The sequence below is a fragment of the Chrysochloris asiatica genome, unplaced genomic scaffold, assembly GCF_000296735.1.
Source record: "Chrysochloris asiatica unplaced genomic scaffold, ChrAsi1.0 scaffold00124, whole genome shotgun sequence".
Classification (NCBI taxonomy): Eukaryota; Metazoa; Chordata; class Mammalia; order Afrosoricida; family Chrysochloridae; genus Chrysochloris; species Chrysochloris asiatica.
Genome location: NW_006408642.1, coordinates 8,264,467 through 8,291,451, shown reverse-complemented (window position 1 = coordinate 8,291,451; position 26,985 = coordinate 8,264,467). Strand labels below are relative to the sequence as shown.

The following is a 26,985-nucleotide window of genomic DNA, read 5'->3' as shown; positions in this document are numbered from 1 at the left end:
ATGGAGTACTTCTCTTCCAGGTATGAACCAATTTTGTTCTTGAACTTTTGATTCCTACAGATTGCCAGTCTAGGAAATAATGTGCTTCAGGTTTCTGTTTTTTCATTTCATCTTGCTCAAACTTCTAGAATGTTGCGTTTTTTGTCTGAAAGACCTATAACGTCACACAGTTCATCCAATTTTGCTGTTGACTTTGAACACTTTCAATCTTGCTATTGACTCTGCCTTTGCAATAGTTACTGGTTTCCTACTCTGGTGCATAAAAAGGCCAATATCCAATTTAAAATCTGTTTCTGAAAAGGTTAAAGATTCAATATTTGCAACACCATTATGTATAGTAAACTTCAACCTTTTAACTTTTTTTAAATGAATGATTTAAATAAAATTGTTTATAAATCAATAACTTGTTATGCAGCCATTTTTAAACTCTTATATGAAAACTATAAGGAAAAAATATGTGAAATAGAAGATCAGATTTATATCCACTTGAAAATATGAGCATATGAGGCATATGAGGGCAGAGCCTAAGTATATTGAAAAGAGTTTGCAATTAAATTACCTATTTTTCAACACTTTTTTTTCCTTTGTTACATGAATGAGTCATCCATTTTTAAAACAAAGAAAAAGGAAAAAATAGGAGGTGGTACTCTCCAGCCTCTGAGGCCCGTTGTCCCCGTCTTGCTGTTGAGAGGACCCAGGTGTTATTTGGGAGAATTTTATTTGCATTGTTTTGCTAACAGATGTCTGATTTTCTTCTCCTAGTATGATTTTCATCATGGCCTTTTCCACAGCACTAGAGCTGGGATTAGTTGCTGGTGAGAGGCATTTTGTTCTTTTGATCACTAAATGTTAATGTGCTGCAAAACACAGACTCCATGAGTTGTTTCTGGTCTTTAAGGTTTGGGCTACCGTGAAACTGCACCAGGAGATGACATTCGGTCCCGGGAGGAGCCTGTAATTCGTGATCAACCTTTGCAGTTTGTGCCGTTCGTGGGCATCCAGGACAGTAAGACCTACTGCCTTGCCTCCACAGTGCAGTATCTCTGTTCCCTGAACACCTTTTTTGACTCACCTGTTGCGGAGCAAAATGGCAAAATCGGGTTGAAATTAAAAGTGTTGTTGTTAAGTACAGTGGAGTCGGTTCCGACTCATAGTGACCGTGCACAGAGTTTCTGAGGCTGCAAATCTTTACGGGAGCAGAAAGCCTCATCTTTCTCCTGCGGAACTGCCGACCAAGAGGTTAGCAGCCCGATTCATAACAGACAGATCAGAGAGTTATGTTAAGAGAATACAAGGAAATTCAATGAGAGTTCAGATATTGGTTGACATTTATGTAATGGTTACAAAGTTGGGTGATGGTACACTTGATAGGTAGGCTTTTGTTTTTAATTACAAAATAATTATTAAAATATGTACATCTGGCCTTAAAACAATCATGGGATTCTGTAATTTAAAATTTTATCTTGTGTAAACATTTGTTTTGAGAATTGCTTTGGACCCCGTTTTGAGCAGGATGGGTTCTTAAAACAACCAAACAAGCAAAATCACATTGTTTTTTGTTGTTGTTGTTGTTTTAAAAAATTACTTATCAAGTACTTTTCTCAGGTTACAGAAATGATTACTGATGGACTGCATTCTCAATGCAGATGTTACTTTTGATTCAAAATGGAGTTTTAACCTCAGGTCTTAGTTAGCACATCCACCATCTCATGCCAGGAGTCCTAAATTAATTTGGGGTGCTCTTACCACCTGAGGAGCATGATCAGCCAGCCATTCAAACCCACCAGTTGCTCCAATGGAGAAAGATGAGGCTGTCTGCTTCCACAAAGATTTACAATCTCTGAAAACTCCGATAGGGTCATGATGAGTTAGAATCTATTCTATTTGACAGCATTGAGTTTGGGGTTTTTGGGTGTGTTTTTTTTTTTTTTTTTCTTACTCACACCTAAGAGAGAGTTCTGGTGTGGTGCTACAGGGTAATGCAGTGGAACACGAGGTTGGTTTGAACCCGCGGCTCCTCATAAACCCTATCCAGGCAACAACAGTACACCTAGGAGAGTGGGTACCTCACTGTGATGAGCAGGGAGGGTGGGTGGCTGGACTCTGGACTGGTTTGGGTTATGGATGTAAGATAAGCATTATCTCATTCACCTCTCTAGAACACCTCTCCTGATTGCACATATGTGCTAGGGGTTTCAGAACCAGCACTGGTCTGTGTCTGAAAAAGATTTATCTGCTCCAAAGGTCTAGGTAGCAAGAGCTCTAAAAGAGTGTCACTCTGAGGAGTCCTGGTGTGGCTCTGGCATAATGTGCTGGACTGCAAAGTCAGTTTGAACCACAAGGTTGCTGGTTCAAGTTCACCAGCCACTCCTTGGAAACCCTGTACAGTGTAGCTATGAGTCAGAACTGACTCGATGGCTCTTAACAACAACAACAAACTCTTTGAAAGTTCTAAAGCTCCTTATGAACTTTTGCTCACAGGAATGTCCTTTGAGCTTTTCTACCCCTCAGCCTCTAGCACACTCCTCTCATTTTAGGTAAACAGCTAAACAAGACCTGCTGTCTGAATGGGGGAACCTGCATGCTTGGGTCCTTCTGTGCCTGCCCTCCTTACTTCTACGGACGGAACTGCGAGCATGATGTTCGCAAAGAGTAAGTCTTTAAATGGTTGGAGGTAGGGGAGGGAAGGGGACTAGGCGCAGGCGAGAACAGAGAAGGAGTCTCATCCGTATGTTCTCAGGAACTGTGGACCTGTGCCCCATGACACCTGGCTGTCCAAGAAATGTTCCTTGTGTAAATGCTGGAATGGTTGGCTGCGCTGCTTTCCTCAGACATTTCTGCCTGGTTGTGGTAAGCAGATGTTCATCCATGGGGGTTAGTGATCTATGAGCACTTTGCTAACACAGACATATCCTCCCTCGTGTTTGTGCAGAGTCTCACTACAGCCAATGCTGGTTATATTTTGTGAAAGCATCGAAGACGTAGATGGGATAGTCACACTGGCATCCATGATATTTGCTCCTTCAGAAATGTAGTTAATGGTGCTGCCTTTCAGAGTTATTCCAAACCCATTTGATATTCTTTTATAGTCTGTGAGGAGTCCTCGGGTGATGTGAACGGTTAAGTGATTGACTACTAACCAAAACATCTGGTGCTCTACTTTGAAAGGTCACATGACTGAAAACACTATGGAGCATAGTTCTATTTTGAAACAATGAGGTCACCATGAGTTGGAATTAACTTGATGGTAACTAGTTTGTTTTGTTTTTATCATCTGTGAACTTGTATTAGAGAAAATAAATGAGAAAAGACTGTGTCTCGTAAATCCTGTGAAGTGCTCTCCAGTGTTCCTTTTCTTTGGGCAGGGTACTCAAGCCCTTTCCACGATGGACTTCTTAGCTCGTACTCACCCAAACACTAGTGTCTGAATACCAAAGAATGCAGTTAAATTCCCTCCAGAGGCTTGACCCCGCTTTCATCCTTCAGAAATGTTTTCATGGGCCCTAAAAGTCCCCTGCATGATACTCCCAGGTGACTGACCTCAGAATCTTTTGACCTTATGAGAAAATAAGGAGAAGAGCTGAAACCAGAAGAAGAACAAGGGGAGAGGATGCACTTCCCATCCCAAGCTAAACCGGGTTTCTAGAGTTACCCAAGTTCCAAAGCAGTTCATCGTTCTGGTCCTTAGGGATTTCTAAAATGGAAAATGTTCAAGTCCAGAAAAGAAATGAAAACAAACACTTTACTGAGCACATGCTGGATCTCTACCCCCAGACAAGGATTGTGTCTTCCATGTGCATTCTCAGCATCAGGCCCAGGATAGGTGTGTGGTAAGTGTAGATGAAATGATTGCATGTGTGGGCACCATTGCTTTTTTTCCTGGAACTTGTGGTCTGAAGTAGGCTGTCGCCTTCTCATCAGAGCCTAAGAAGTTCTGCCCCACTTCTGCAGTTAAAAGTACCACCTATTAACCCAACTCAGTTCCCATCAAGTGGACGGCAACTCATCCAGCACCATGCTTCAGAATAGAATTGCTCCATGGGTTTTCTTTGCTATAATAAAGAAGCAGATCACCAGATCTTTCTTCCAGAGTATTACTGAGGGGACTCAAGGGGTAGGTTAGGAAAGATAAAGTGAGTGTCCAGGGAAGAACTAGTTAGAGCAGGCTGAGGTAACTTTGTAAGTCTTTTGTACGAGAAGTCTGATTTTTGTGTCATTGATGCTATAAACATACTGAACTCGTCAAATGTTAGGCCTCAAATGATTTTTGGCTCATGTTGATATGCCACCTTTGGGCAGCAGGAAATGACCAAATGTTCCCACCTTCTAGATGGCCATGCGATGGATGAACACCTACCAGCTTCCAGGACTCCAGAATTAAGGCCATCTGTATGCACCATTCTTATGTTAGCTGGCATTTACCTTTCTGCACTGTTCTGTTCATCGATATTTGCCTTTTTCTAAAATGACAAGTTTAGATGCCATGGGAATTTTCTGGTCAGTAAACATTGTAACTGAAACGTCATCATTTGTTAGTTGCTTTGAAATAATGATTCCATTCTGATAATGTGCCAATGACTTACTTCCTCTGCCTCTACCTCACCTTTCCTCCCCAGGAATCTACTTTAAAAAAAAATTCTATTTAATCTACTTTGTGCCCAAGTACTGTTTCTTGCTACATCTGGCTGTATGAAGGGGTTCAGATTAATTTTTTCTTTTAATCATATGAATTCTGTCTTCAGATTATTAAAGGCTAGTCCTAATATGGAACTGAGGATAAAATATTGATGGAGTTGGTTAAAAATCAATAAAGAGTAGCTTTAAATGAAAGGAAAAGAAAGCATTTTTAATGGAAGGAAGGAGCTAGGAGTACTATGTAATAAACAGGAAAGTAATGTGTTGTGGGTGGGTGTGTATTGTTAAGTGCTATCGAGTCTGTTCTGCTGACCTTGTGGTTCAAACCAATCTTGCTGTCCAGTGCTTTATCCCACAGTGCCACACCAGGATGAAATATTGATCAGAATGTAAACTGTGGTTATTTCTGAGTGGTGGTTTGTGGAGGTGCATTTTGTTCATTCTGTGCACATTTGTATTTTCTGAATTCCCCATGGTGAGGATGGAGGATTGTATCTGTTTGCATTTGGAATGTGAAGACTATATATGGTTTGAAACTAAAGAAATAAAAAAGATCCATGAGCTCCACAAGGTGGGTCACATCCATATGCTATCTATATGTATATATACACGCCAGGCTCTGAAGGGCAAGGTTTGCTTACCGTAGTTGGTTACTGCTGGATCTACAATTTACACTTTTTCCAAATTAACACTTTGCAATGCCCAAGGTCCAAATGAGTGGAGTTTTTCTGCAGTGCCCAATGGAAAGAAGGTAAAATGGGGGAAGGCGGAAGCTGTGAGCACCTGAAAGAGCACAAAATGAGCAAGAGGTCCCAGTGTGGAATGCTAACTGGCAATGAGCCTGTTTCCTTCTCTGTGAACCTGGATTCATGCCTAGCTCAGTGTTGACCTATCATGGGTCAAAAATAGATTCGCCACAAATGTCGCATTTCTTTGTCTTTCTTCTACCTTCCTATTTACTAGTGGGTATTGACAAATACTATTTTTTGTCCAGAAATGAAAATTTAAAAAAACAAAACTTCTAAGTATTTGGAAGCAGGCTTCTCGTTTGCATATGCGTACTCGGTACCCATGCTCTGGGTGAAGCAGTGGCAGTGTTTTCTAAACTCATTCACATACCAACTTCATGATTTCAGCCATATCACCCAAACGTCTTGGTTTTCTTAATATCAACGAATTTTCTTTAATATGCTTTTTTATTTGTCCAAATCTATAGCATTTGTCTAGTCATGGATAATTTAGACATATCTTAAAATTATTTTAAAAAATTAAAGTTCACATGTCTACCATCTAAGATTATGAACCAGAGATGGTATAGTTTGAAAAATGATCCTCGAAGGGATGTGGTAAACTTAGACTCTACCCGCTGTCTCACAGAGTGGCTGGTAGGTTCAAACTGATAATGTTGCACTTCGCAGCCCACCAAGGCCACCTATTACACTACCAGTGTTCCTTAAATTATAGCTGTTAAGTCGGTTCTGACTCTGATTGTCTAGGGTTTCCAAGGAACAGCTTTATGGTCAGTAGTCCAGTGCTTATCCTGTAGTAGTTAAGTGCCATTGAGGCCACTTCTACTCATAGAAACCCTGCATAGGGTTTCTAAGAAGCAGCTGGTGAGTTTGAACAGCTGACCTTGTGGTTCAAACTGGCCTTGAGTCCAGTGCTTATCCTACAGTGCTACACCAGGATTTCCCAACACTGGTTGTTCTTTATAAGTGCCATCGAGTGGGTTCCAACTCAGTGACCCTGTAAAGGAGCAGCTTATGAGCTTGAACTGCCAATCTTGCAGTCTGGTACATTAATCTACAGTGTCACACCAGGACTCCGATGGTAGGAAACCAAAATTAAACTGGTCCTTTCTGAGTACGATAATTAATATATATCTAACATAGATTAATATTGTATTAAAGTCGTAGAATTAACATAATTTTAATGACATTTACTATGATCTAATATTCTAAGTTACTTTGTTAGGTGCTGTCAAATTGGTTCCAATTCAGTGGCCCTATATAGTGTTCCCAGGAGTCCTGGTGTGGTTCTGTAGGATAAGCACTAGACTGCTAACCACAAAGTTGGTGGTTCAAACCCACCAACTGCTCCTATGAGGGCAGGGCCACCATGAATCAGTTCTGACTTTGGCACCTTAACCACCACAGGGTTTCCAAGGAGTGACTGGTAGATATGAACCACCGATCTTGCATTTAGCAGTCCATGTAATTAGTTTTATAACTGTGAAATAAAGGTTTTTAAAAAGAATAAAGGCAAGTTTTATTTATAACTACAAGATTGTGAGATTTCAGCTAATCCTAACGGGCTCCTAGAAGCTGTCTTAGGGAAGTCAGGCAGTTGATAAGTGCTAATTGCTGTCTACTCAATTCTGATTCAGCGACCCTGTATAGGATTTCCAAGCAGCGGCTGGTGAGTTTGAACTGCCAATCTCATGATTCCAACTGACCAACTTGTGGTCCAGTGCATTATCTAGTAGCACCACACTAAGACTCCATATAAAGTTAAATTAAAAACAAAAACACTGGACGCATTGCTGTGGAGTTGATTCTGACTCATAGTGACCCTATACAGGGTTTCTGAGGAGCGGTTAGTGAATCTGAGCCACTGACCTTGTGGTCCAGTGCATTATCCCACAGGGCTACACCAGGACTCCTATAGAAGAGTAGAACTGCCTCCAGAAGGTTCCCAAGGCTGTAAATCTTTATGGAATCCAGCTGCCACATCTTTCTCCCTTAGAGTGGCTCATTGGTTTGAACCTTCCTCCAACCTTTCAATTAGCAGCCAAGTACTTCACCACTGTGCCACCAGGGTTCCTGTGTTGTTAAGTGCCATGGAGTTGGTTCCGACTCATAGTGACCAAGGCTGCAAATCTTTACAGGAGCAGAAAGCCTCATCTTTTTCCCACGGGACAGCTGGTAGTTTCAAACTGCCAACCTTGAGGTTGGCAGCCCGATTCTTAACCACTACGCTACCAGAGCTCATTCCAGGGTTCCTATAGTAGTTGTTAAATGCCAGTTGAGTAGGTTCCGACTGAGAGTGACTCTGTATAGGTTTTCAAGGAGCTGCTGGTGAGATTGAGCAGCTGACCTTGTGGTTCAAACCAACCTTGCAGTCCAGCACATTAACCCACAGTGCCACACCAGGACTCCAATATTAGTGAAAAGATAATGGAATTTTTTTCCACAAACTTTTTGAAGACCCCTCATTATCTATTTCAGTGAAAACCACAGCAGGTTTATACTGTTGTTGTTATGTGCCATCGAGTCGGTTTCGACCCATAGCGACCCCATATAGGGTTTCCGAGGGTGTAAATCTTTATGGGAGTAGAAAGCCTCATCTTTCTCCCACGGTGCAGCTGTTAGTTTCGAACCGCTGACCTTAAGGTTCGCAGCCCGATTCGTAACCGCTATGCTACCAGAGCTCCTTAGGTTTATACTATGATTATATAAACAAACAAAAAGTAGAGGAAACACAGCAACATGGTAAACGGTTGCTTTGGGATGTCTTAGATCAGGTTCCAGGAAATGGACTGAGACTGCACAGGAGGTTTCTTAGCATGTACACTTGGGCGCAACTCTGGTAGGAAGCAGCTTATGGCTGAGGGAGAAGTTAAACTTGTTTGGTACAATAGAAGTCTCAGCTGATGTTACTGGGAGCTCTGGAGTTGGGTGACCCTTCAGACTTGTCCGCAGTTGACACCAGTGGTCAGGCGTTTCTACTCCCACATCAAGAAGCACAGGTTGCCCCTGGAAACCACTTTGAGATGAGGGCAGTTTGAGGTAGCACCCAACATCTCAGGAAATGAGTACCTTGGTCTTGACAGGGGGAGTTGGTGTCCACAACAGTCTACGCCTTGTGTTATTGATTCCATTTGCTTCTCAAAGTAAATTGACTTCAACTGGAAACGGTTTCTCCGGGACTCTGGTGTGTGTTTCTCTGGGGGTACTCTAAGGAAGATTAGGACCACAGACTACAGTCCTCTTTGCTGTAGTTAATCTCAGGGCAACAGTGATAACTGGTATTCACCCCACTCTGACCTACTCTAGGCTTCCTTGCCCTGAATTAGCATCTCTCCCTGTTTATGTGGTTTTCCTGGTGGGGTGACCATTTTACCATCAACAGTGGGTAGGAAGTACCAAGATACGCCCAGTGGAGAAGAGCCTTTGCCCTTCTGCAGCAGCCAATCATTGTGGGGGACTGCCCCTGAGAAGGAACCTTGGTGATGCAGTGGGTAAAGTATTGGACTGCTGACCAAAAGGTTGGTGGTTTAACCCACCAGCTGCTCTGATGGAGATAGAGGTGGCGTCTGTTTTGATAAAGGTTACAGCTTCAGAAACTGAGCAGTTCTAATCTCCCCTGTAGGGTTGCTATGAGTTGGAATCTACTTAATGGCAATGGGTTGGTTTGGTTTAGGTCCCGGAGAGTAAGACATCACCTTGACCTATGCATTCTCTTAGGCCAAGGGCAAGCCCTAGAGGGACACAGCTGTGAACCATCAGCAGCACACACTGATCCATCAACCCCCAGGGAGTCCTACCTCCCTGAGGGCCCTTCCCTCACCCCACACTGCCTTCTCACCCACTTTGCCTATCTTGTGCTTCTTCAATTGTTGTTAGGTGCCTTTGAGTCGGTACTGACTCATAGCAACCTTGTGCACAACAGAACGAAATAGCGCCTAGTCCTGGGCCAAGCTAACACGTGTTACCATGCTTGAGTCCACTGATGCTGCCAATTTGTCAATCCGTATCACAGGTGGTCTTCTTTGTCTCTGACCTTCCACCTTACCAAACATGATATTTTTCTCCAGCAACTGGTCCCTCCTGACAATATGTCTGAAGTATGAAAGACAAAGTTTGGTCATCCTGGCCTCCAAGGAGCACACTGGCTACACTTTTTCCAACACAGATCTGTTGGTACTTATGGCAGCCCATGGCACTTTGAATATCCTCCTCCAACACCGTAACTCAAATGCATCAATTCTACGGTCTTATTCACTGTCCAGCTTTTGCATGCATATGAGGTTATTGAGAATACCATGGCTTGGGTCAGGCACACCTTAGTCCTCAAGCTGATATCTTTGCTCTTCAACACTTAAAGATGGTCTTGTGCAGCAGATTTGCCTAATGTAATGCCTCCTTTGATTTCTTGACTGCTGCGTCCATGAATGTTGATGGTTGATCCAAGAAGAATAAAGTCCTTGACAACTTCAATCTTTTCTCCCTTGATAAGAATGTTGGTTATTGGTCCAGTGAGGATTTTGTTTTCTTTACATTGAGATGCAATCCATACCAAAGAAGGCTGTGGTCTTTGATATTCATCAGTAGGTATTTTAAATCCTCTTTACTTTCAGCAAGCAAGGTTGTATCATCTGAATATCGCAGGTTGTTAATGAGTCTTCCTCCAATCCTGATGCCACATTTTTCTTCATATAACCCAGCATCTTGGATTATTTGATCAGCATACAGGTTGAATAAGTATGATGAAAGAATACAACCCTATTGTCTGTCAGTTTGTCGTATTGTGGTGGCTTGTGAGTTGCTGTGATTCTGGAAGCTATGCCACAGGTATTTTAAATACCAGAAGGGTCACCCACAGTGGACAGGTTTCATATGAGCTTCCAGATGAAGACAAACTAGGAAGAAGGAGAGACAAACTACTTCTGAATATTTAGTCACTGAAAACCTTATGAAGAGCAGAGAAACACTGTCAGATACAATGCCAGAGAAAGAGCCCCTTAGATTGGAAGACACTCAAAATGCGACTGGGGAAGAGATGCCTCCTCAACGTAGAGTTCACCGTGATGACGTGAATGGAATAAAGCCTACGGGACCTTCATTTGCAGATGAGCAAAACTTAAAATGAAGAAAAACAGCTGTAAACATCCATTAAAAGTCTGAACATGGAATGTATGAAGTATGAATCTAGGAGAATTAGAAATTGCCAAAATTGAAATGGAATGCATAAACACTGATATCTTAGGCATTAGTGAGCTGAAATGGACTGGTATTGGTCATTTTGAATCTGACAACCATATGGTTTACTATACCGGGAATGACAAATTGAAGAGGAATGCTGTTGCATTCATTGTCAAAAAGAACATATCCAGATCAGTCATGATGTACAGTGCTGTCTGTGATAGGATAATATCTATGACCCTACAGAGAAGACTGGAGTCCTGGGGTGTAACTGTGCACTAATGCAATCAGACTGCAAAGTCATTTGAACTGCAAGGTCAGTGGTTCAGGCTTACCAGCTGCTCCTTGGAAACCCTATACAGGGTCTCTATGGGTCAGAATCAACTCAGTGGCACTTAACAACAGCAACAGGAAAGACCGGTTAATGCCACTATTATTCAAATGTATGCACCAACCTCTAAAGCCAGTGAGGATGAAACAGAAGAATTCTACCAACTTCTTCAATCTGAAATTGATCAAACATGCAATCAAGATGTATTGATCATTACAGGTGATTGGAATGCAAAGGTTGGGAACAAAGAAGGACCAGTAGTTGGAATTTTGCAAAGAAGGTATTGAGCAGAAGAAGGTATTTCAAATACCTCTTATAGACAGCATAAGAGACAATTATACATATGGACCTCATCAGATGGAATACACAAAAATCAAATTGACGACATCTGTGGAAAGAGACAGTGGTTGGAAAAAGCTCGGTATCATCAGCCAAAACAAGGCCAGGGGCATATTGTGGAGCAGACCATCAATTGCTCATATGCAAATTCAAACTGAAGCTGAAGAAAATGAAAAGAAGTCCACGAGAGCCAAAATATGACCTTGCATAGATCCCACCTGAATTTAGAGATCATCTGAAGAATAGATTTGATAGATTAAACACTAAGACCAGAAGAGCTATGGGATGACTACAAGATCATCATACAGGAAGATTGTAAAAGGACATTAAGAAGACAAGAAGGAAAAGATCAAAATGGATTTTAGAAGAGACACTGAAACTTGCTCTCCAGCATAGAAATGCTAAAGTAAATGGAAGAAATGAGGAAGTACAAGAGATGAACATAAAATTTCAAAGGTCAGCTCACGAAGACAAAGTCAAATATTACAAAGAAATGTGCAAAGATCTGGAGTCAGAAAACCAAAAGGGAAGAACACGCTCAGCATTTCTCAAGCTGGGGGAACTGGGGGAAAAATTCAAACCTCAACTTTTGTTATTGAAGGATTCTCTGGGCAAATTATTGAAAGATGCAGAAAGCATCAAGAGAAGATGGAAGGAATATGCAGTCACTGTACCAAAAGGAAAAAAGTTGAAGTTCAAACGTTTCAAGAGGTAGCACATGATCAAGAGCCAATGATACTGAAGGAGGAAGTCCAAGGTGCATTGAAGGAATTGGTAAAGAACAAGGCACCAGGAATTGATGGAATAAAAATTGAAATCTTTCAAGAAATGAGGCAGCACAGGAGGCACTCATCTATGCAAAAGAATCCTGGAAGACAACCATCTGGTCAACTGATTGGAAAAGATCCGTATTTGTGCCCCTTCCAAAGAGAAGTGACGCAATGAAATGCAGAAATCATCAGACAACATCTTTGATATCCCATGAGAGTAAAGTTTTACTAAATGTAATACAGATACAGCTACAAACATACATTGACAGAAAGGTGTGTGACAGGGTTGTATTCTTTTACCATACTTATTCAACCTGTATGGTTCTTCAATAGTGATGAATAATTAGCTTCCCTACTCATAGCTCCTGCAGTCTATAAATCCTTCTACCTCAGGTTATTTTATGAAATCATTTTTATCATTTCACGTGTCGCCTCAGAACTTAGCTGAAAATGTTCACCAAGTAATCTTGTAACAATAGATGTTTAATTGCTTCGTTTCACAGCTTGAGCATTAATCAGGACCCATCAGCTAGTCAGTATTCTCCTTTAGGGAACCCCTGATGTAGGTCCTGCTGTGGGTGGCACTATAGTATAAGTACTAGACTGCTAACTGTAAGGTCGGCGGTTCATGGTTTATGCCCACCAACCACTCCCTAGAATCCCTATACAGGATCGCTGTGTGTAGGTACCAACTTGATGGCACCTAAGGACAAGCTGTAGGATAAGCACTGGACTGCCAACTGCATTGTGCGTAGTTTAAACCAATGAGCCACTCCTAGGGAGAAAGATAAAGCTGTTTGCTCTGGTGAAATCTTACATTCTTGGAAACCCTATATAGGGTCCTGGTATGGCGCTGCAGGATAATGCACTGGACTGCAAGGTCAGTGGTTCAAGTTCAGCAGCCACTTCTTGGAAACCCTATACAGGGTTACTATGAGTCAGAACCCACTCAACAGTACTTAATGAATCTGAAGTGACTTGATGGCAGTAGGTTTGGTTTGGCTAGGCCCTCCTCCATGTCCTAAAACAACCAAAGACAAAACAAGGAGAAAGGGGAGAATTTAAGGGAATCTGACTTCCCCAGCTTGCTTTGCAAGTTGACCTCAAATCCACAGCATCCTATACGATATCACCCCATGCTTGTCCGCTCCCTTCTCCCTGGGCTGTAAGCAGAGTGGCAGGAACACAGTCACTATGGGTCACTACAAACCCTGCTGGCCAGTGGGTATAGTGGAGAGTTTGCAGGTGCCCATGAAGGAGCAAACTGTTATAGGGTGGTCATTGTTGCATGCCACTGAGTCAGTTCTGACTCACAGTAACTAAGTATAGGAGTAGAGTTGTTTATTTGGCACTGGACTGCAAAACCATTTGAACCTTAAGGTCGGTGATTCAAGCTAACCAGCTGCTCCTTGGAAATGCTATGCAGGGTTGCTGTGGGTCAAAACCAACTCGACGGCACTTAACAACAACGAAAATCTTAAAAAAAAAAAAAATCCAAAGCTGAAAAAAATCATTTGGCTCTGTACCAACATAGGAAGAACAATCTACTTTACCTACTGACTAAACTATGTCCATACATGCATCCCTTTGATTCAATGATAATAAAAATCAAGATGATGAAAAGTGCTCATTAATGAACCCGGCAGGAGAGAAGCATTGAAGTCAGGTCTCAGGGGTGAGATCAGGCTCTCAGTAGACTTGAGGAAAGGAAAGGGCCAAGGACCAGTCCTGAAGAGCATCAAAGGAAGAGGAGGAAGGAACAGCTTTAGATGAATAGCCTTTAGGTGGTGGTGGTTATATGCTGTGGAGTCAGTTCTGACTCATAGCGACCCTGTACAGGGTTTCTGAGGCTGTAAATCTTTATAGAAGCAGAAAACCTCATCTTTCTCCCACGGTACAGCTGGTAGTTTCGAACTGCTGACCCTGAAGTTAGCAGCCCGAATCGTAATCACTACCAGAGTTCCTTAGGTGGTGGGAACCCTTAAAAGTGCGGCACAGACCCAGTGAAGGAGGCTTCATGCGGATCCTCTGCAATACATAAGACTATAGATGGAAACCGGAACCACATCCAGATCTCCAGAGACGGGAAATTCCCACTTGAAAGGGCAAGCAGACCAACCTGAAGTGGCTAGAAGAACAGAAGATATTTCTTAAAAGAAAGACCTACAGGAAAAATATAAAACAACATAGGCAGACCGACTGTTACTACAAGAACAAGCAACTTGCTTGCCCAGGAAACATCAAGGCAAGTCCAAGACTAAGACTCGATGGGAATACACGCTGTGATTGGTGACCACGCTCCACACCGATAAGGGGAAGTGAGGGAAAAACAGCAATGAAGCGGTGAGCTAAGCCCTACTACGTTCAATGGACTTCTGTGAACCCGGGTGAAGACCTGCTTTGCCAGCAGTGTGGCAAGACCTAGGGACTCTTGGTCCCAGAGTCAGTGACATAGCCACAGAGGACTAGAGCGAAGAGTGAAGTATCCAGCTGATAAGAAGAGAGGGCATATGCATAAGAACACCCACACTTGCAGATAATACCCACTTGTCCTGGCTTCAATGACTGGATGATCAGAGCTCAACCAGAAGTAAAAAGAAGAGGGAAAAAAAAAAGTATTCTCATACAATTTGATGAACTTGACCTACACCTATGGAAGCAGTAGCTCAAAAGAGGGAGCAAGCCCTAACAGCAAGAATCATTCCCAACCCCTCCACACACAGAGTAGACAGGGATGGGCAACTTGGACATTGGCTACCCAAAATGGGGGGAGGGGGGCTACAAAGGCAAGAAGTGACTGGCTTACAAGCTTTCAAGAGGGAACCTAGATCCAGAGGACCTGGAGGAAGGTAGAATCTGCAGTGAGCAGTATTCAATCTGACTAGGCAGAGCTGATGCAATGAAATGCAGACGGGTCACTTGTGATACAATAGTGAATAATTGTTATCAGGACTGTTTGTGAGGGTCGGAAATGTAAAGGTGGATGTTTTATAGCAAGGAGGGGAGTGATTAACTTTTCAATGTAGGAGCGGAGATTCCTAGGACCATCAAGGGAGAAGAGCAGAGAGCGGGACCCTACCCAGAGAAACAGTGATACCTGAAATGGAGCCAGAGATGATGACGTGGAGCAATGGAGCAGCTGGAGAGTTTAGATCCAGAGAGGAAGAGTGACTATGTGCTTAAGACCTGGGGGGTATGGAGGAAGGATTGCATGGAGGGGATTGTAACCATGGCAATGAGACGATATACGATAGAATGAATGTAAAACCAATGTTTTCCCATGTAAACTATCACATAATTCACAATAAAACATTAAAAAAAAAAAAAAAAAGTGTGGCACAGAAGTCAGAAAGCAAACTGACTTCAATCCCACTTTACCCTGTAAAGAAAGGCACACACAGTGCGAAAGTCTGTTGGGTCTGCTCGCCACATGCTGCCGAATTCGCAGACTAGTCAGAGATTGCAGCAAGGACAAACTCCAGTTTAAAAAGCTGGCATAAGCTTCGATAGGCCTAAGAAATAGTTATGAACCTTAAATGTAATGCCCACAATATTTCCTATTTACAAGGTAGTTGTTGTTAAGTGCCATCCAGTTGTTTCTGACTCATAGCAACCCTGCATAGGGTTTCTGAAGAGCAGCTGGTAGGTTTGAACCACCAACCTTGCAGTTAGCAGTCTTTATCCTACAGTGCCACACCAGAATTCCTGGTGACCTTGGACATGCTTGGTGCTGAGGAGTTTATGCAACGTGACGATTTTAATAATACTATGTGCGCCGCTCCCTCCCGGAGTAGCATGGCTGGTCCAACCCAAGCTTGACCACATCGACCCAGTGAGAGTGTCAGCCCTGGGTGTCCTGCCCAGATGGAGGCTTAAAAGCACTCATCTCAAACTTTGTTTTCTGACCTTATGACCTTTTTTTAAAAAAATTGTTCTTTGCGTTTTACCAACAGATACTTGAAGTTCCTAACTCTTGACTTTGTGATGATGAGAGAAAGCTTGGAGTTGTTTGCCGAAAGATACCTGGTGTGGCATTGTTGGATAAGCACTGAACTGTTAACCACAAGGTCAGCAGTTCAAATTCACCAGCCGCTCCTCAGAAACCCTATACAGGGTTGCTAATGAGTGTGAAACAACTTCACATCACTAAACAACAGATGAAGCAGGAAGGGAAAAAGGAAGAAAGGAAGGCAAGGAAGAAGAACTTAAAATGACCAAACTGCTCCATGAAGCTGATAGTCCATCTGGTTTTCGTCTCTCTTGCTGTTACTACTCAGCGTCATCTTCCAGTGAGCACTGACCTATCTTCTGAAGCTCAGTGTTCCAGGACCACCATCGTATCTATTTCATTCCTTCTCCCATGTCTTTGTTGCAGAGGACCTTGCTCAGTGCATCTGCCTACTCTGCCATATTGCCCTGACCTCAAGATGATTTCTTTTAAAAAGTGTCCTGAGCCATCTGGTTGTGCATGGTGGTTATGTGTCATGGAGTCGGTTCCAACCCATAATGACTCTGCATAAGGTTTCTGAGGTTTGTACATCTTTACTAGAGCAGAAAGCCTTATCTTTCTCCCACAGAATGGCTGGTAGTTTTGAACTGCTGACCTTGAGGTTAGCAGCCCAACTCGTAACCATATGCACCAGTTAAAATACAGAGATGTTGAATGCCCCCATAGACAAGATTGCCCTGTTTGAGTCTTTGTCTAAGGGACATTACCTAGAAGCTTGAAGGCTCTGCATTTAGTCCTGCATATGGCAACAAATACCACCTACATACGTCGCAACTTTGCTCCAACTCAGCCCAGGCACAGCCTACCCAAGGACTTCTGTTGCCCCAAGTCCAAGTAAACTCTCTGTGGGCAGGGAAAGGAGGAGGGGAGGCCAAAGGGAAATAATGACCAATTACTTTACAACTCAGGAGCCATTAAAAGCCTAGAATGAAAACAATTCTATGATAGTAATTAGTGAGTCTCCCTCCCATACCTTCCTGTCTGCACTTCCATCCTGGTCTTTCCCTCCACCCTGGGATGCACATCACTTTCTCAGCAAAAGTTCCTGAGAGCAGCTCTTTGTAGTTTGGTTCTGAAGTCATCTGTGCCTCATCTCAATTATAAGAAGAGGGGATAACAACTTCCTGGTACACACTAGTCTCCAGGCCAGCAAACACACCCAGCATGCAGATTTGGAAAGATTCAATCCCTCCCACCCAGATGGTCATGTTCCCAGTTCTCAGCCTTACTCCAACTAGAACTGAAAGGCTGGGCAGAGCTGATGTTCTTCCAAATGGATATGGCTCTTCCCCTGACTGTTGGCAAGCCAACGCCTAACCCACTGTACCACCAGGGCTCCTTACCATTGAGCATGCTGTTAAGTGCCATCAAGTCAGTTCAAATTCATAGTGAGCTTGTATGGGGCTTATGAGGAGTGGCTGGTAGGTTTGAACCACCAACTTTCACAGCAATCCAGTGCTTATCGTATAGTGCCACACCAGGACTCCATCACTGGGCATTTGTTGTGGTGGTTAAGTGCCATTTGTCGGTTCTGACTCATAGGGACCCTGTATTTTTAACTGCCAATCTTGCGGTTCAAACTGACTTCTCAGTCTGGTGCTTACCCTTCAGCGCCACACCAGGACTTCATCTTGAGCATTTGTTGTTAAGTGCCATTGGTTTCAACTCATAGCAGCCCTGGATAGGGTTTCCAAGGAGCAGCTGATGAGTTTATCCTACAGCGCCACACAGAACTCTATCGTTAGGTGTTGTTGTTGTTAGGTGCCATCGAGTCGGCACGGACTCATAGAGACCTTATGCACAGCAGAACAAAACACTGCCCGATCCTGGGCCAACCTCACTACTGTTGCCACGCTTGAGGCCATCGATGCTGCCACTTGGCCAATCCATCTCGTTGGGGGTCTTCCTCTTTTTCTCTGACCCTCCAACTTACCAAACATGATCTCCCTGACAATATGTCCAAAGTATGAGAGACAAGAGGGAGTAAAACCCTCCTCCTCTTGGAAGAAAAGCAGTGGTGAGAAAGAAGGGATACTTCAGAGGATGTGAGGAAGCAGCGGACCACAGAGACACATTTTCAACCTTGCTCTTATCCCAGCACATTGGGTTTGTAGTCCAATAGGCTCAGAGCAAATCTCAGTCTTATGAGTTATTAGCAAATCATTTAACAACCTAAGCCATAGTTTGTTCTCTGGCAGAACAAGGGCATGTGTGGGGCTGTTGATCCCATTCTCCCCAGCCCAGTGTCTGGAATGTAAGTAGTGTTCAATAAATGAAAGGAATAGGGGAATGTCCTACCACTGTGCTGTTGTTGTTAACTGCTGTAAAGAAAGCCCTGCATTCATGGGGACCCCATGACATGCTGCCCAGGAGGCTCAGAGCCAAAGGCCTATTTAATGAAAATATCACCTATGGCAATTCGTTTTGATGAATGGTGATAGAAACAACGATTGGCCAATAAGAACGGCTCAGCAGTGCCCAGGGTGCTTGCCATATCTGCCATGCCTTGGGTAAACCTTTGCTGGGGGCATCATTTCACTTCTCAGTTTTGTGGGGGAAAAAAATTATAATCCTGTTTATTATATTCGGGTAACTTTTTTTATTTCCTGAAGTAAAGACTTTATGATCTCTCTCTTTTTCTTTGGTTACTTCCTGAAGTGAGTAAAGAATTTATGGTCACTTTCTTTTTCTTTAAACTACTTCCTGGAGTAAGGAATTTATGATAACTTTCTTTTTCCTTAAACTACTTCCTGGAGCAAAGACTTTGGTGGCTCTCTTCTTTTCCTAAAGTAGGAATGTGCGCCTTAAAAATATGAACTAGCCAACCGAGTAAGGGAATAGATTGTGTGGTCTAAACCTTAGCCAATAGGGTGAGACACAGCCTTGAGACTCGCGTCAGGGATTAAAAACCCAAGTGGACTACCCACTCGGTGTGCACGCTGGCCTGTTCGTGTATGTACAGCTATGCGCACGCACCCTCTTGCAGGAGTAAATTTTGCTTTGCCGAGGTAATTTAGTCTCACCGAGTGTCTTTTATGCGACATCGGGATTCATTTCTAACAGTTTCTTACCAGTGAATTGAGACTAGTCGATGTGCTTACTCCAACAATCTCTGTGAATCTGACTTTTCTAATTCTTGAAAACATTTGGAGCCAAGTGTAAGACCATTTCTGGATTTCAGAGTCTCAGATCTGAATGAGTGCTGTGAATCTTTCTCCCTTCACCCCAGCTTCTGGAACCAGAACTGTGTTTTCTTACCACTTCTTCAGGCTTCGTATGTGTTCCCCTTGTTATCTCTTTCATGCCCCAATTTCTCTTTCACTGGAGTTTTCCATTCACATGACAATTTCCCCTCTTGTTTGGAGGACACAGACAGTGCTCTAACTGTCTCAGTTCCCTGACTGCCCCTCACTCAAACCAGATGGTCTTTGGCCCAATTTTTCTTCTCGTTTCTTTGACCTCATGATGATGTCTTTAAGATGTGTTGTAAGCACGATCAGAAAGGCAGTCTGCAGGTAAATGGGTTTGAAAGATTTCTGCAGCCCTCCTTACCAGATAGTATGGCTCCCATTTTCTGCATCCACAGATCTGTGCTGCCCCCTAGCCTCCTGCCATAGAATGAGCCGGTAGCAAAACCCCAGGCACTGTTGACTGCCTAAAGGACATAGCGCATCTCCTGCACTCTGCTCTAACCTGGCAGGTAGATAAACTTCGATTCATTATCAAAATGATAGCAGCAGAAAGTCTTAGAGACAAAACTACCCAGATACTCTGAGGATTAAAAATAAAAATAAAATTTTCCTAGACTTTGCAGTTTTTGTTTTTCAAATTTGGACTCTGAAGTTTTGTCAATACAACACATACTTCAGGTGGCATTCATGTCTGGCACAATACTAGGCATTTGTAGGTGTACACTTAACAGCTGATGTGAGGATGTTAATGTCGAGTTGACTTTAACTCAGAGCAACCACAGGTGACAGACTCCAACTGTTCCCAGAACATCTTCTAGGCTGTAATCTTCATGCAGGGGTGCAAGGTGGTTCTGTAGGATAAGCACTAGACTGCGAATCACAAGGTCTGTGGCTTGAGCCCATCAGCAGCAAAGGTTTACAGCCTAAGAAACACCATACTATGCTGGTGTCGGTGGTTGTCTGCCACCGAGTCGGTTTCTGAGGCTGTAAATCTTTGCAGAACCAGAAAGCCTCATCTTTCTCCCATGGAATGGCTGGTGAACATAGAAAAGCTAAAACCAATAAAAGAAATGAGGAAGTTAAAGAGCTGAACAGAACATTTCAAAGGGCAGCTTGAGAAAACAAAGTATTATAATGAAACATGCAAAACCTGGAGTTACAAAACCAAAAGAGAAGAACATGCTGCTCAGCATTTCTTAAGTTGAAAGATGAAGAAAAAATTCAAGCCTCAGATTGCAATATTGAAGGATTCTTTGGGCAATATATTGAATGAAGCATCAAAAGAAGATGTAAGTTATATACAGAGTATTATAACAAAAAGAAATGGCTGATGTCTAACCATTTCAAAAGGTAGCATAATGATCAAGAACTGATGGTACTGAAGGAAGAAGTTCAAGATACACCAAAGCCATTGGAGAAAAACAAGGCTCTAGGAATTCACAAAATACAAAGGGAATTGTCAGAAATTCCTGTTGGATTCAGAAGAGAACATGAATGTCATTGGGATACCATTGCCTGACAGCAGAGAACACCAGAAAGATGGTTACTTGTGCTTCACTGACTATACAAAGACTTTTGACTGTGTGGATCATGACAAACTAAGGGTATTCCAGAACACTTCATTGTGCTCTTGAGGAACCAAGAGGCAGTTGTTAGAACAAAACAAGGACACACTGGATGGTTTAAAATCAGGAAAGGTGTATGCCAGGGTTGTATCCTTTCACTATATTTATTCAATCTGAGCTAATAATCTGAAAAACTGGATTATATGAAGAATGTGGCATCAGGATTGGAGGAAGACTCATTAACAACCTGCAGTACACAAATGATGCAACCTTCCTTGCTGGAATGGAAGAGAACTTGAAATACTTATTGATGAAAATTAAGGACCATTGCACCTCAATGTAAAGAAGACAAAAATCCTCAAAATTAAGCACTCCCCCACCCCCCAAATCATGATAATCATAGAAAAGACTGAAATTGTCAAAGACTTCATTTTGCTTGGGTCCACAATCAACACTCATGGAAGCAGCAGTCAAGAAATCAAAGGATTCATTGCATTAGGTAATTCTGCTACAAAAGGCCTTTTTAAATGTTAAAGAGCAAAGATATCAGTTTGAGGTCTAAGATGTGCCTGACCTAAGCCATTGTATTTTTAATCACATCATATACATGTGAAAGTTGGACAGTGAATAAGAATGACAGTATAAGAATCAATTCATTTGAATTGCAGTGCTGGAGAAGACTTACAAAGGTATCATGGACTGCCAGAAAGTAGAACAAGCAAATCTGTATTGGAAGATCAGCCAGGAAGCTGCTTGTTGCTGTTAAGAGCCAAGGAGTTGTTTCCGATTCGTAATGGCCCTGTATAAGGTGTCCAAGGAGTAGCTGGTGAGACTGAACTGCCTACCTTGTGGTTCAAACTAACCTTGTGGTCCAGTACTTTATCCTGTAGCACCACACCAGGACTCCAGAATGCTCCTTAGAAGCCAGGATGTTGAGACTTTGTCTCTTATACTTTGGACATGTTATCAAGAGTGACCAGTCCCTGAAAAAGGACTCATGCTTGGTAAACTGCAGGGTCAGTAAAAAAGAGGAAGACCTCCAAGATGGACTGACACAGTGAGAGCTGCAATGCACTCAGACGTAACAATTGTGAGGATGGCACAGGACTTGCCTTGCACTGTTTCATTCTGTTCTATATAGGGTATTTATGAGTTATTTTCTAGTTAGAGTATCTAGGACCTCCAACAAGATGGACTGACACTGTGACAACACCAGTGCACTCAAATGTAACAATTATGAGGCTGGCACAGGACTGGGCACTGTTGGGTTCTGTTCTATGAGTTAGAGCCGACTCCAACGCACCTAACAACAACATGGATTCCTGGAAGACTGTATGTGGCCCCTGGGTCTCAGGTTAAGAACCCTTCTTGAAACCACTGTGTTTTCAAGCTAGAGATGACCTTAAGGACCTCCTACTACTGTACCCCCATTTCACGAATGAATGAAAGGGGGCCACAAAATGACTTTGCAAGGCCACAAAGTCTGAGAGAGACATAGCCAAGTCTAAACTTAGCCTCTAGAGACTCCTAAATTGCTCCCTTCCAAAACCCTGATCACCAACACCAGAACCTATTGGGAGTGGAATTCCTACTGGCATCAGGAAGGCTCTCAAATCCTACCGTTGGCGTCAGGGTGGTACAGTAGTAATCCTGTCTGGGTGCTCTGCTCACTCACACAACACAGTTCACCCCAGTCCCGGGCCGGCAACCCACACTGTGACCTGTACATATTTTCTCAACCACGGCATCAGGGCAGAGTTGAAAAGGAATCCCAGCACACTGCCACCTCACCCGGACCCCTCCTCTCCATGAACCCTGCGTCAGGGGATAGCCATGGACAACCTCAATCCTTCTCCAACTCTGTGAATCATTTGAAGCCTAAGAACGTGCCTGGCCACACGTGATTGGACTCAGCAGCCTCGTCCTTAGCATGTCTGGAAGAACCTCCAAAGTCCCCAGTCCCAAAGTATCTTGCCTCTCACACTGCCAGGGAATCTTCTACGTTCTCATTTTTCGTCAGAGAATGACTGAGAAGGCTATGGTGAAACTACCAGTGTAATCCAATGCAGCTCACTGACTGATAGCCATCTTAACAGCCTCAGCATGGATGAGATTCAGAGAGGGCTTGCAAAAGGTCAGCCTAAGAAAGACACAGGCCCAGCCCCTGCCAATTTCACAACTCATCTTTGGCAATGCTTGATTTAAAATGAGGCTCTGGAAGATAAATCACAGGGGGCAACAGAGTGGGGTCAGGGTAGGGGACATACTTCCAAATCTCTCTAGATCCTGTATCACCAGATAACCCAGTCATGCCAGCAGTCTCAAAAGCAGGGAGGTTCTGTCCAAGTTTGCAGGATGCTTTTTGTTACAGCTCCAGATTTGGGACCTGAGTTCGTTGTGGTCTGCGGTGGGCATGGGTCTGGGCCTCTTGGGAAGTTAGGTGTGTGGGTCTGAGATTCTGGCTGAGCCTATCTGTCAAGCTCTGTCCTGCCTCTGACCACGCTGCCCAGTACCACATGCCTGCTCCCCTCCAGATCTCCTTCCCAGCTGATCGACCCTCTGCAGCAGGCAGCATTTTCCAGAAGGACTGTTTACTATGACATTTGTTACACAATGACTGTACTCCTTATCACTTGTTGATATGATGATAAGCTCACTGGCAATGATACCTCATTAAATTAGAGAATGCAACTGAAAACTCTTCGCAGCCCAAATCAGTATTAAATGCTTAGCTTTGCAGGATCATGATTGTCAGTCAAGACTTCTGACCTCTCCACTAGGCCAAGAGGAGGCTGGAAGAAAAAAGATGGGATCAAGGAACCGCTGGGAAAGAGTGAGGACAATGAGAAGTGTTAAAATGCTTCCTAGTTAACAATCCCCCATGGGTCCTTGTGAAGGAGTTACAATTCTTGTTGTTGTTAAGTGCCGTTGAGTCGGTTCCGACCCATAGTGACCCCTGTACAGGGTTTCCGAGGGTGTAAATCTTTACGGGAGTAGAAAGCCTCATCTTTCTCCCGCGGAGTGGCTGGTAGTTTCGAACTGCTGACCTTAAGCTTCGCAGCCCGATTCGTAACCACTACGCTACCAGAGCTCCTACAATTCTTGTTAGATGCTTTTAAGTTCATTTTTGACTCATATTGAACCCATTTGAAAGAGTAGAACTGCCCCATAGAATTTTCTAGGGTGAGCCCTGGTATGGCACTATGTATGGATTAAGGCAGTGGACTGCAAAGTCAGTTTGAACCACAAGGTTGGTGGTTCAAGCTCACCAGCCACTCATCGGAAACCCTATACAGCGTCACTATGGGTCAGAATTGACTTGATGGCATTTAACAATAGCAATCTTTACAGCACCATACACACTCGATCTGTATGTTGTTGTTAAGTGCTATTGAGTCAGTTCTGATCCATAGTGACCCTGTATGGGTTTCCAAGGAACAGCTGGTGAAATTCCAACCTTAAAGTTCAAGCTGACCTTGAGGTCAAATGCTTATCCTCCAGAGCCACACCAGATGAGAATCTTAGCTGTTGTTATGTCCAGAGACTATTTTCTAAATAAAAAAACTGCACAAATAGATGGTCTGAAAATAGATACAAAAAACAAAACTCCCTTTTTGCCTAACACTGATTGATTTTCACATGACAGCCTGGTCTTTGAAACCTAACCATGCCTTTGGTCAGAAAAGGGCTGGCAGGAAACCAACACTGGGGACCTGGTCATATTCCCAGGAAAGGCTGAAGAGGAGGCCACCCAACACAGCAGCTGAGTGTGGCACCCCCACCCCTGCTGCAGGGGGCGCAGAGGGTGCAGCAGCTGAGCCCTTTCCTGGAGGTCACCTGGAGATCCTCTGAACTAAAATCATCTGATAGTAGATTTGTTTTACTCTTGTAAATTCGTAAATTAGACTAACAAGAAAGTCAGTAATGAGGAGTAGGTGTAATTGTTATTATATCTCTCTACAGATTTTATCAAAGATTCCTAGTGGCTCGACAGTTAGGCACTCCACTAGAGGCTCTGCAGGAGAAAAGACCCAAGTCTGCTTCTGTAAAGATTGCGGCCTAGAAACCCCCTTGGGGCAGTTCTACTCTATCTTATGGGGTCACTATGAAATCAAACTCAGCAGCCATAACAGCTCCCATTAGTCCTGTTTTACAGTGAAACACGGGAGGCAGAGGAAAACTTCTTAACTATTGTTGTTGTGCCATCGAGCTTTTTTCGACCCACAGCGACTCTGTATAGGGCTTCCAAGGAGCAGCTGGTGGTTGTGAACTGCCGACCTTGCTGTTAGCAGTCCATTGCTTATCCTTCAATTCCACAACAGGACTCCAAAACTAATTAACTATCTTGGGTCAATTCGTGGCAAAGCTGAGGTACAAATTCAGATCCTCAAAGTTGATGGCCAATATACAAGGGTTAATCAGAAAGTATTGATATTAGGGTGTTTGGGGGGGATCCCAAAGGAATAATCCTGATATATTTTCTCAAAGTACACAGTATGACCACAAGAGCTTATTAGGAACAAGTTTTAAGAAAATTGCATTGGTGAGATAGAGATCAGGAAAGTACACTGAGGAGTTTTTTTTTTTTCCAACATGGTAAGTAGTTGCTTATTTTTCGAGGATAGCAAGAGCTGTCCTGTATCATTTCCTTGGGAAACCTTATGCCATCCATCCTACAGCCCTGATCTTCACCCTTTAGATTTCTCTTTGTTCCCCAAATTCAAAGAACATTTCAAAGGAACATGACTTGAGACCCTTGGCCACACCAAGCCGCCATTTTGATGTGCAAATCTAAAAGCACAGATTCTTCGGGGTAGGGAATACCACCTACAGGAACATACAGGTTTACAGGGAGCATATGCCAAGAAATAATAGCTTCAGATCTTGATATTTTGGTTTACTAACAATGTCTGTGATTTTTATACCAATACTTTTTCACTGGCTCTTATACTTAATTTGAGTATGTGTGGCACCTTGCCAGAAAAAGGAGGGGAAAAAAATCCAAAAAGTAGAAGAAAGGAAAAAGAATAAATTCTCGTCCAGCAAAAGAATACAGTGGTAGTTGTGTGATATTGACTCAGTTCCAACTCATAATGGCCCTGTCCAGGGTTTCCAAACCTGTAAATCTTATGGGAACAGAAAGCCTCATATTTCTCTGCAGAGTGGCTGGTGGATTTGAATTGCTAACCTTGCTTTTAGCAGCCCAACTTATAACCCACTATACTACCAGAGCTCCTTGTGAAAAAAAAAAAAAAAAGGGGGTGGTGGGAGGGCTTCAAAAAGTTCATGGAAAATGGAAATTACAAAATAATGGATTTTTTTTTACCATAAACTTTTTGAAGCCCTTTTGTATGTAAAAGGACATCTCAACTGACTTAAAATACAAAGGAAATTTATTTTCAGATTTAATATGAATTCCTAAGGTCAAACATCTCAAGGGTCGGTAAATTCAGTGACTTAGCAATGCATGGAATTTTTCTGTTTCTGTACTCAGCTGGTCTCGATGATGGTGTAACTTCTGTCATGGTCCCAACATAAGTACAGGATTCCAGGGGTCATGTAGAGACACAAAAGAATCCAAAGGAAAAGATTCCTGCCAACACGCATGCACACACACATATACACATATATATGTATATTTTTTAAGAAAGAGGAAACTTAACTAGAATTTCACTCCCCAGGAGACTCCACCTCTCACCTCCTTGGTTAGACATGTGTCACATGGCCATGGAGTATCATGATTGACTCAGAGACACACAGGGCTTCATGGAAAAGTGCAGATGCTCAAGCAAAATGGAGGCTCAGTCACAAAAACAAATGGGTAATGACTTCAGAGTAAGTAATCAACAGCTTTGTTTTGGTAGATAAACAAAATGCTATGGACTCCCTGGTTGGTACAGATGATTAAGGCACTTCGATAATAACCAAAAGATTGGTGATGTACATATGAAAAAATCACCCAGTGACAATCAGCACCAAGAGTCAGAATCCAACTGCCAGTAACTGACACTTGTAAGCACCCTTCTGCCCTTCGACATTCTCTATCAATAGGCAAGAAGATAGTGTAAAGACTGGACCAGAGCACAAATCTCACAAAGCTTCAGCAGGGCAGACTTAGTTTCTGACAATTATATTTGATAAACACATGCATCATTGAGAACAAGTTGGGTTATGATGTCATAACAGACAACACCAAAATTTCAAAAACAACTGCAGAAGTG

General features: G+C 42.9%; 1 protein-coding gene across 1 annotated transcript; it reads left to right on the top strand.

The window, feature by feature from the left end:
• On the top strand, positions 1 to 24,616 carry TDGF1 (teratocarcinoma-derived growth factor 1). The gene is made up of 7 exons (XM_006868846.1): positions 1 to 20; positions 763 to 815; positions 899 to 1,006; positions 2,538 to 2,652; positions 2,741 to 2,850; positions 4,331 to 4,389; positions 24,494 to 24,616. Exons 1-7 carry the CDS (start codon positions 1 to 3, stop codon positions 24,614 to 24,616), a joined length of 588 nt encoding a protein of 195 aa, XP_006868908.1.
• Positions 24,617 to 26,985: the final 2,369 nt, after the last annotated feature.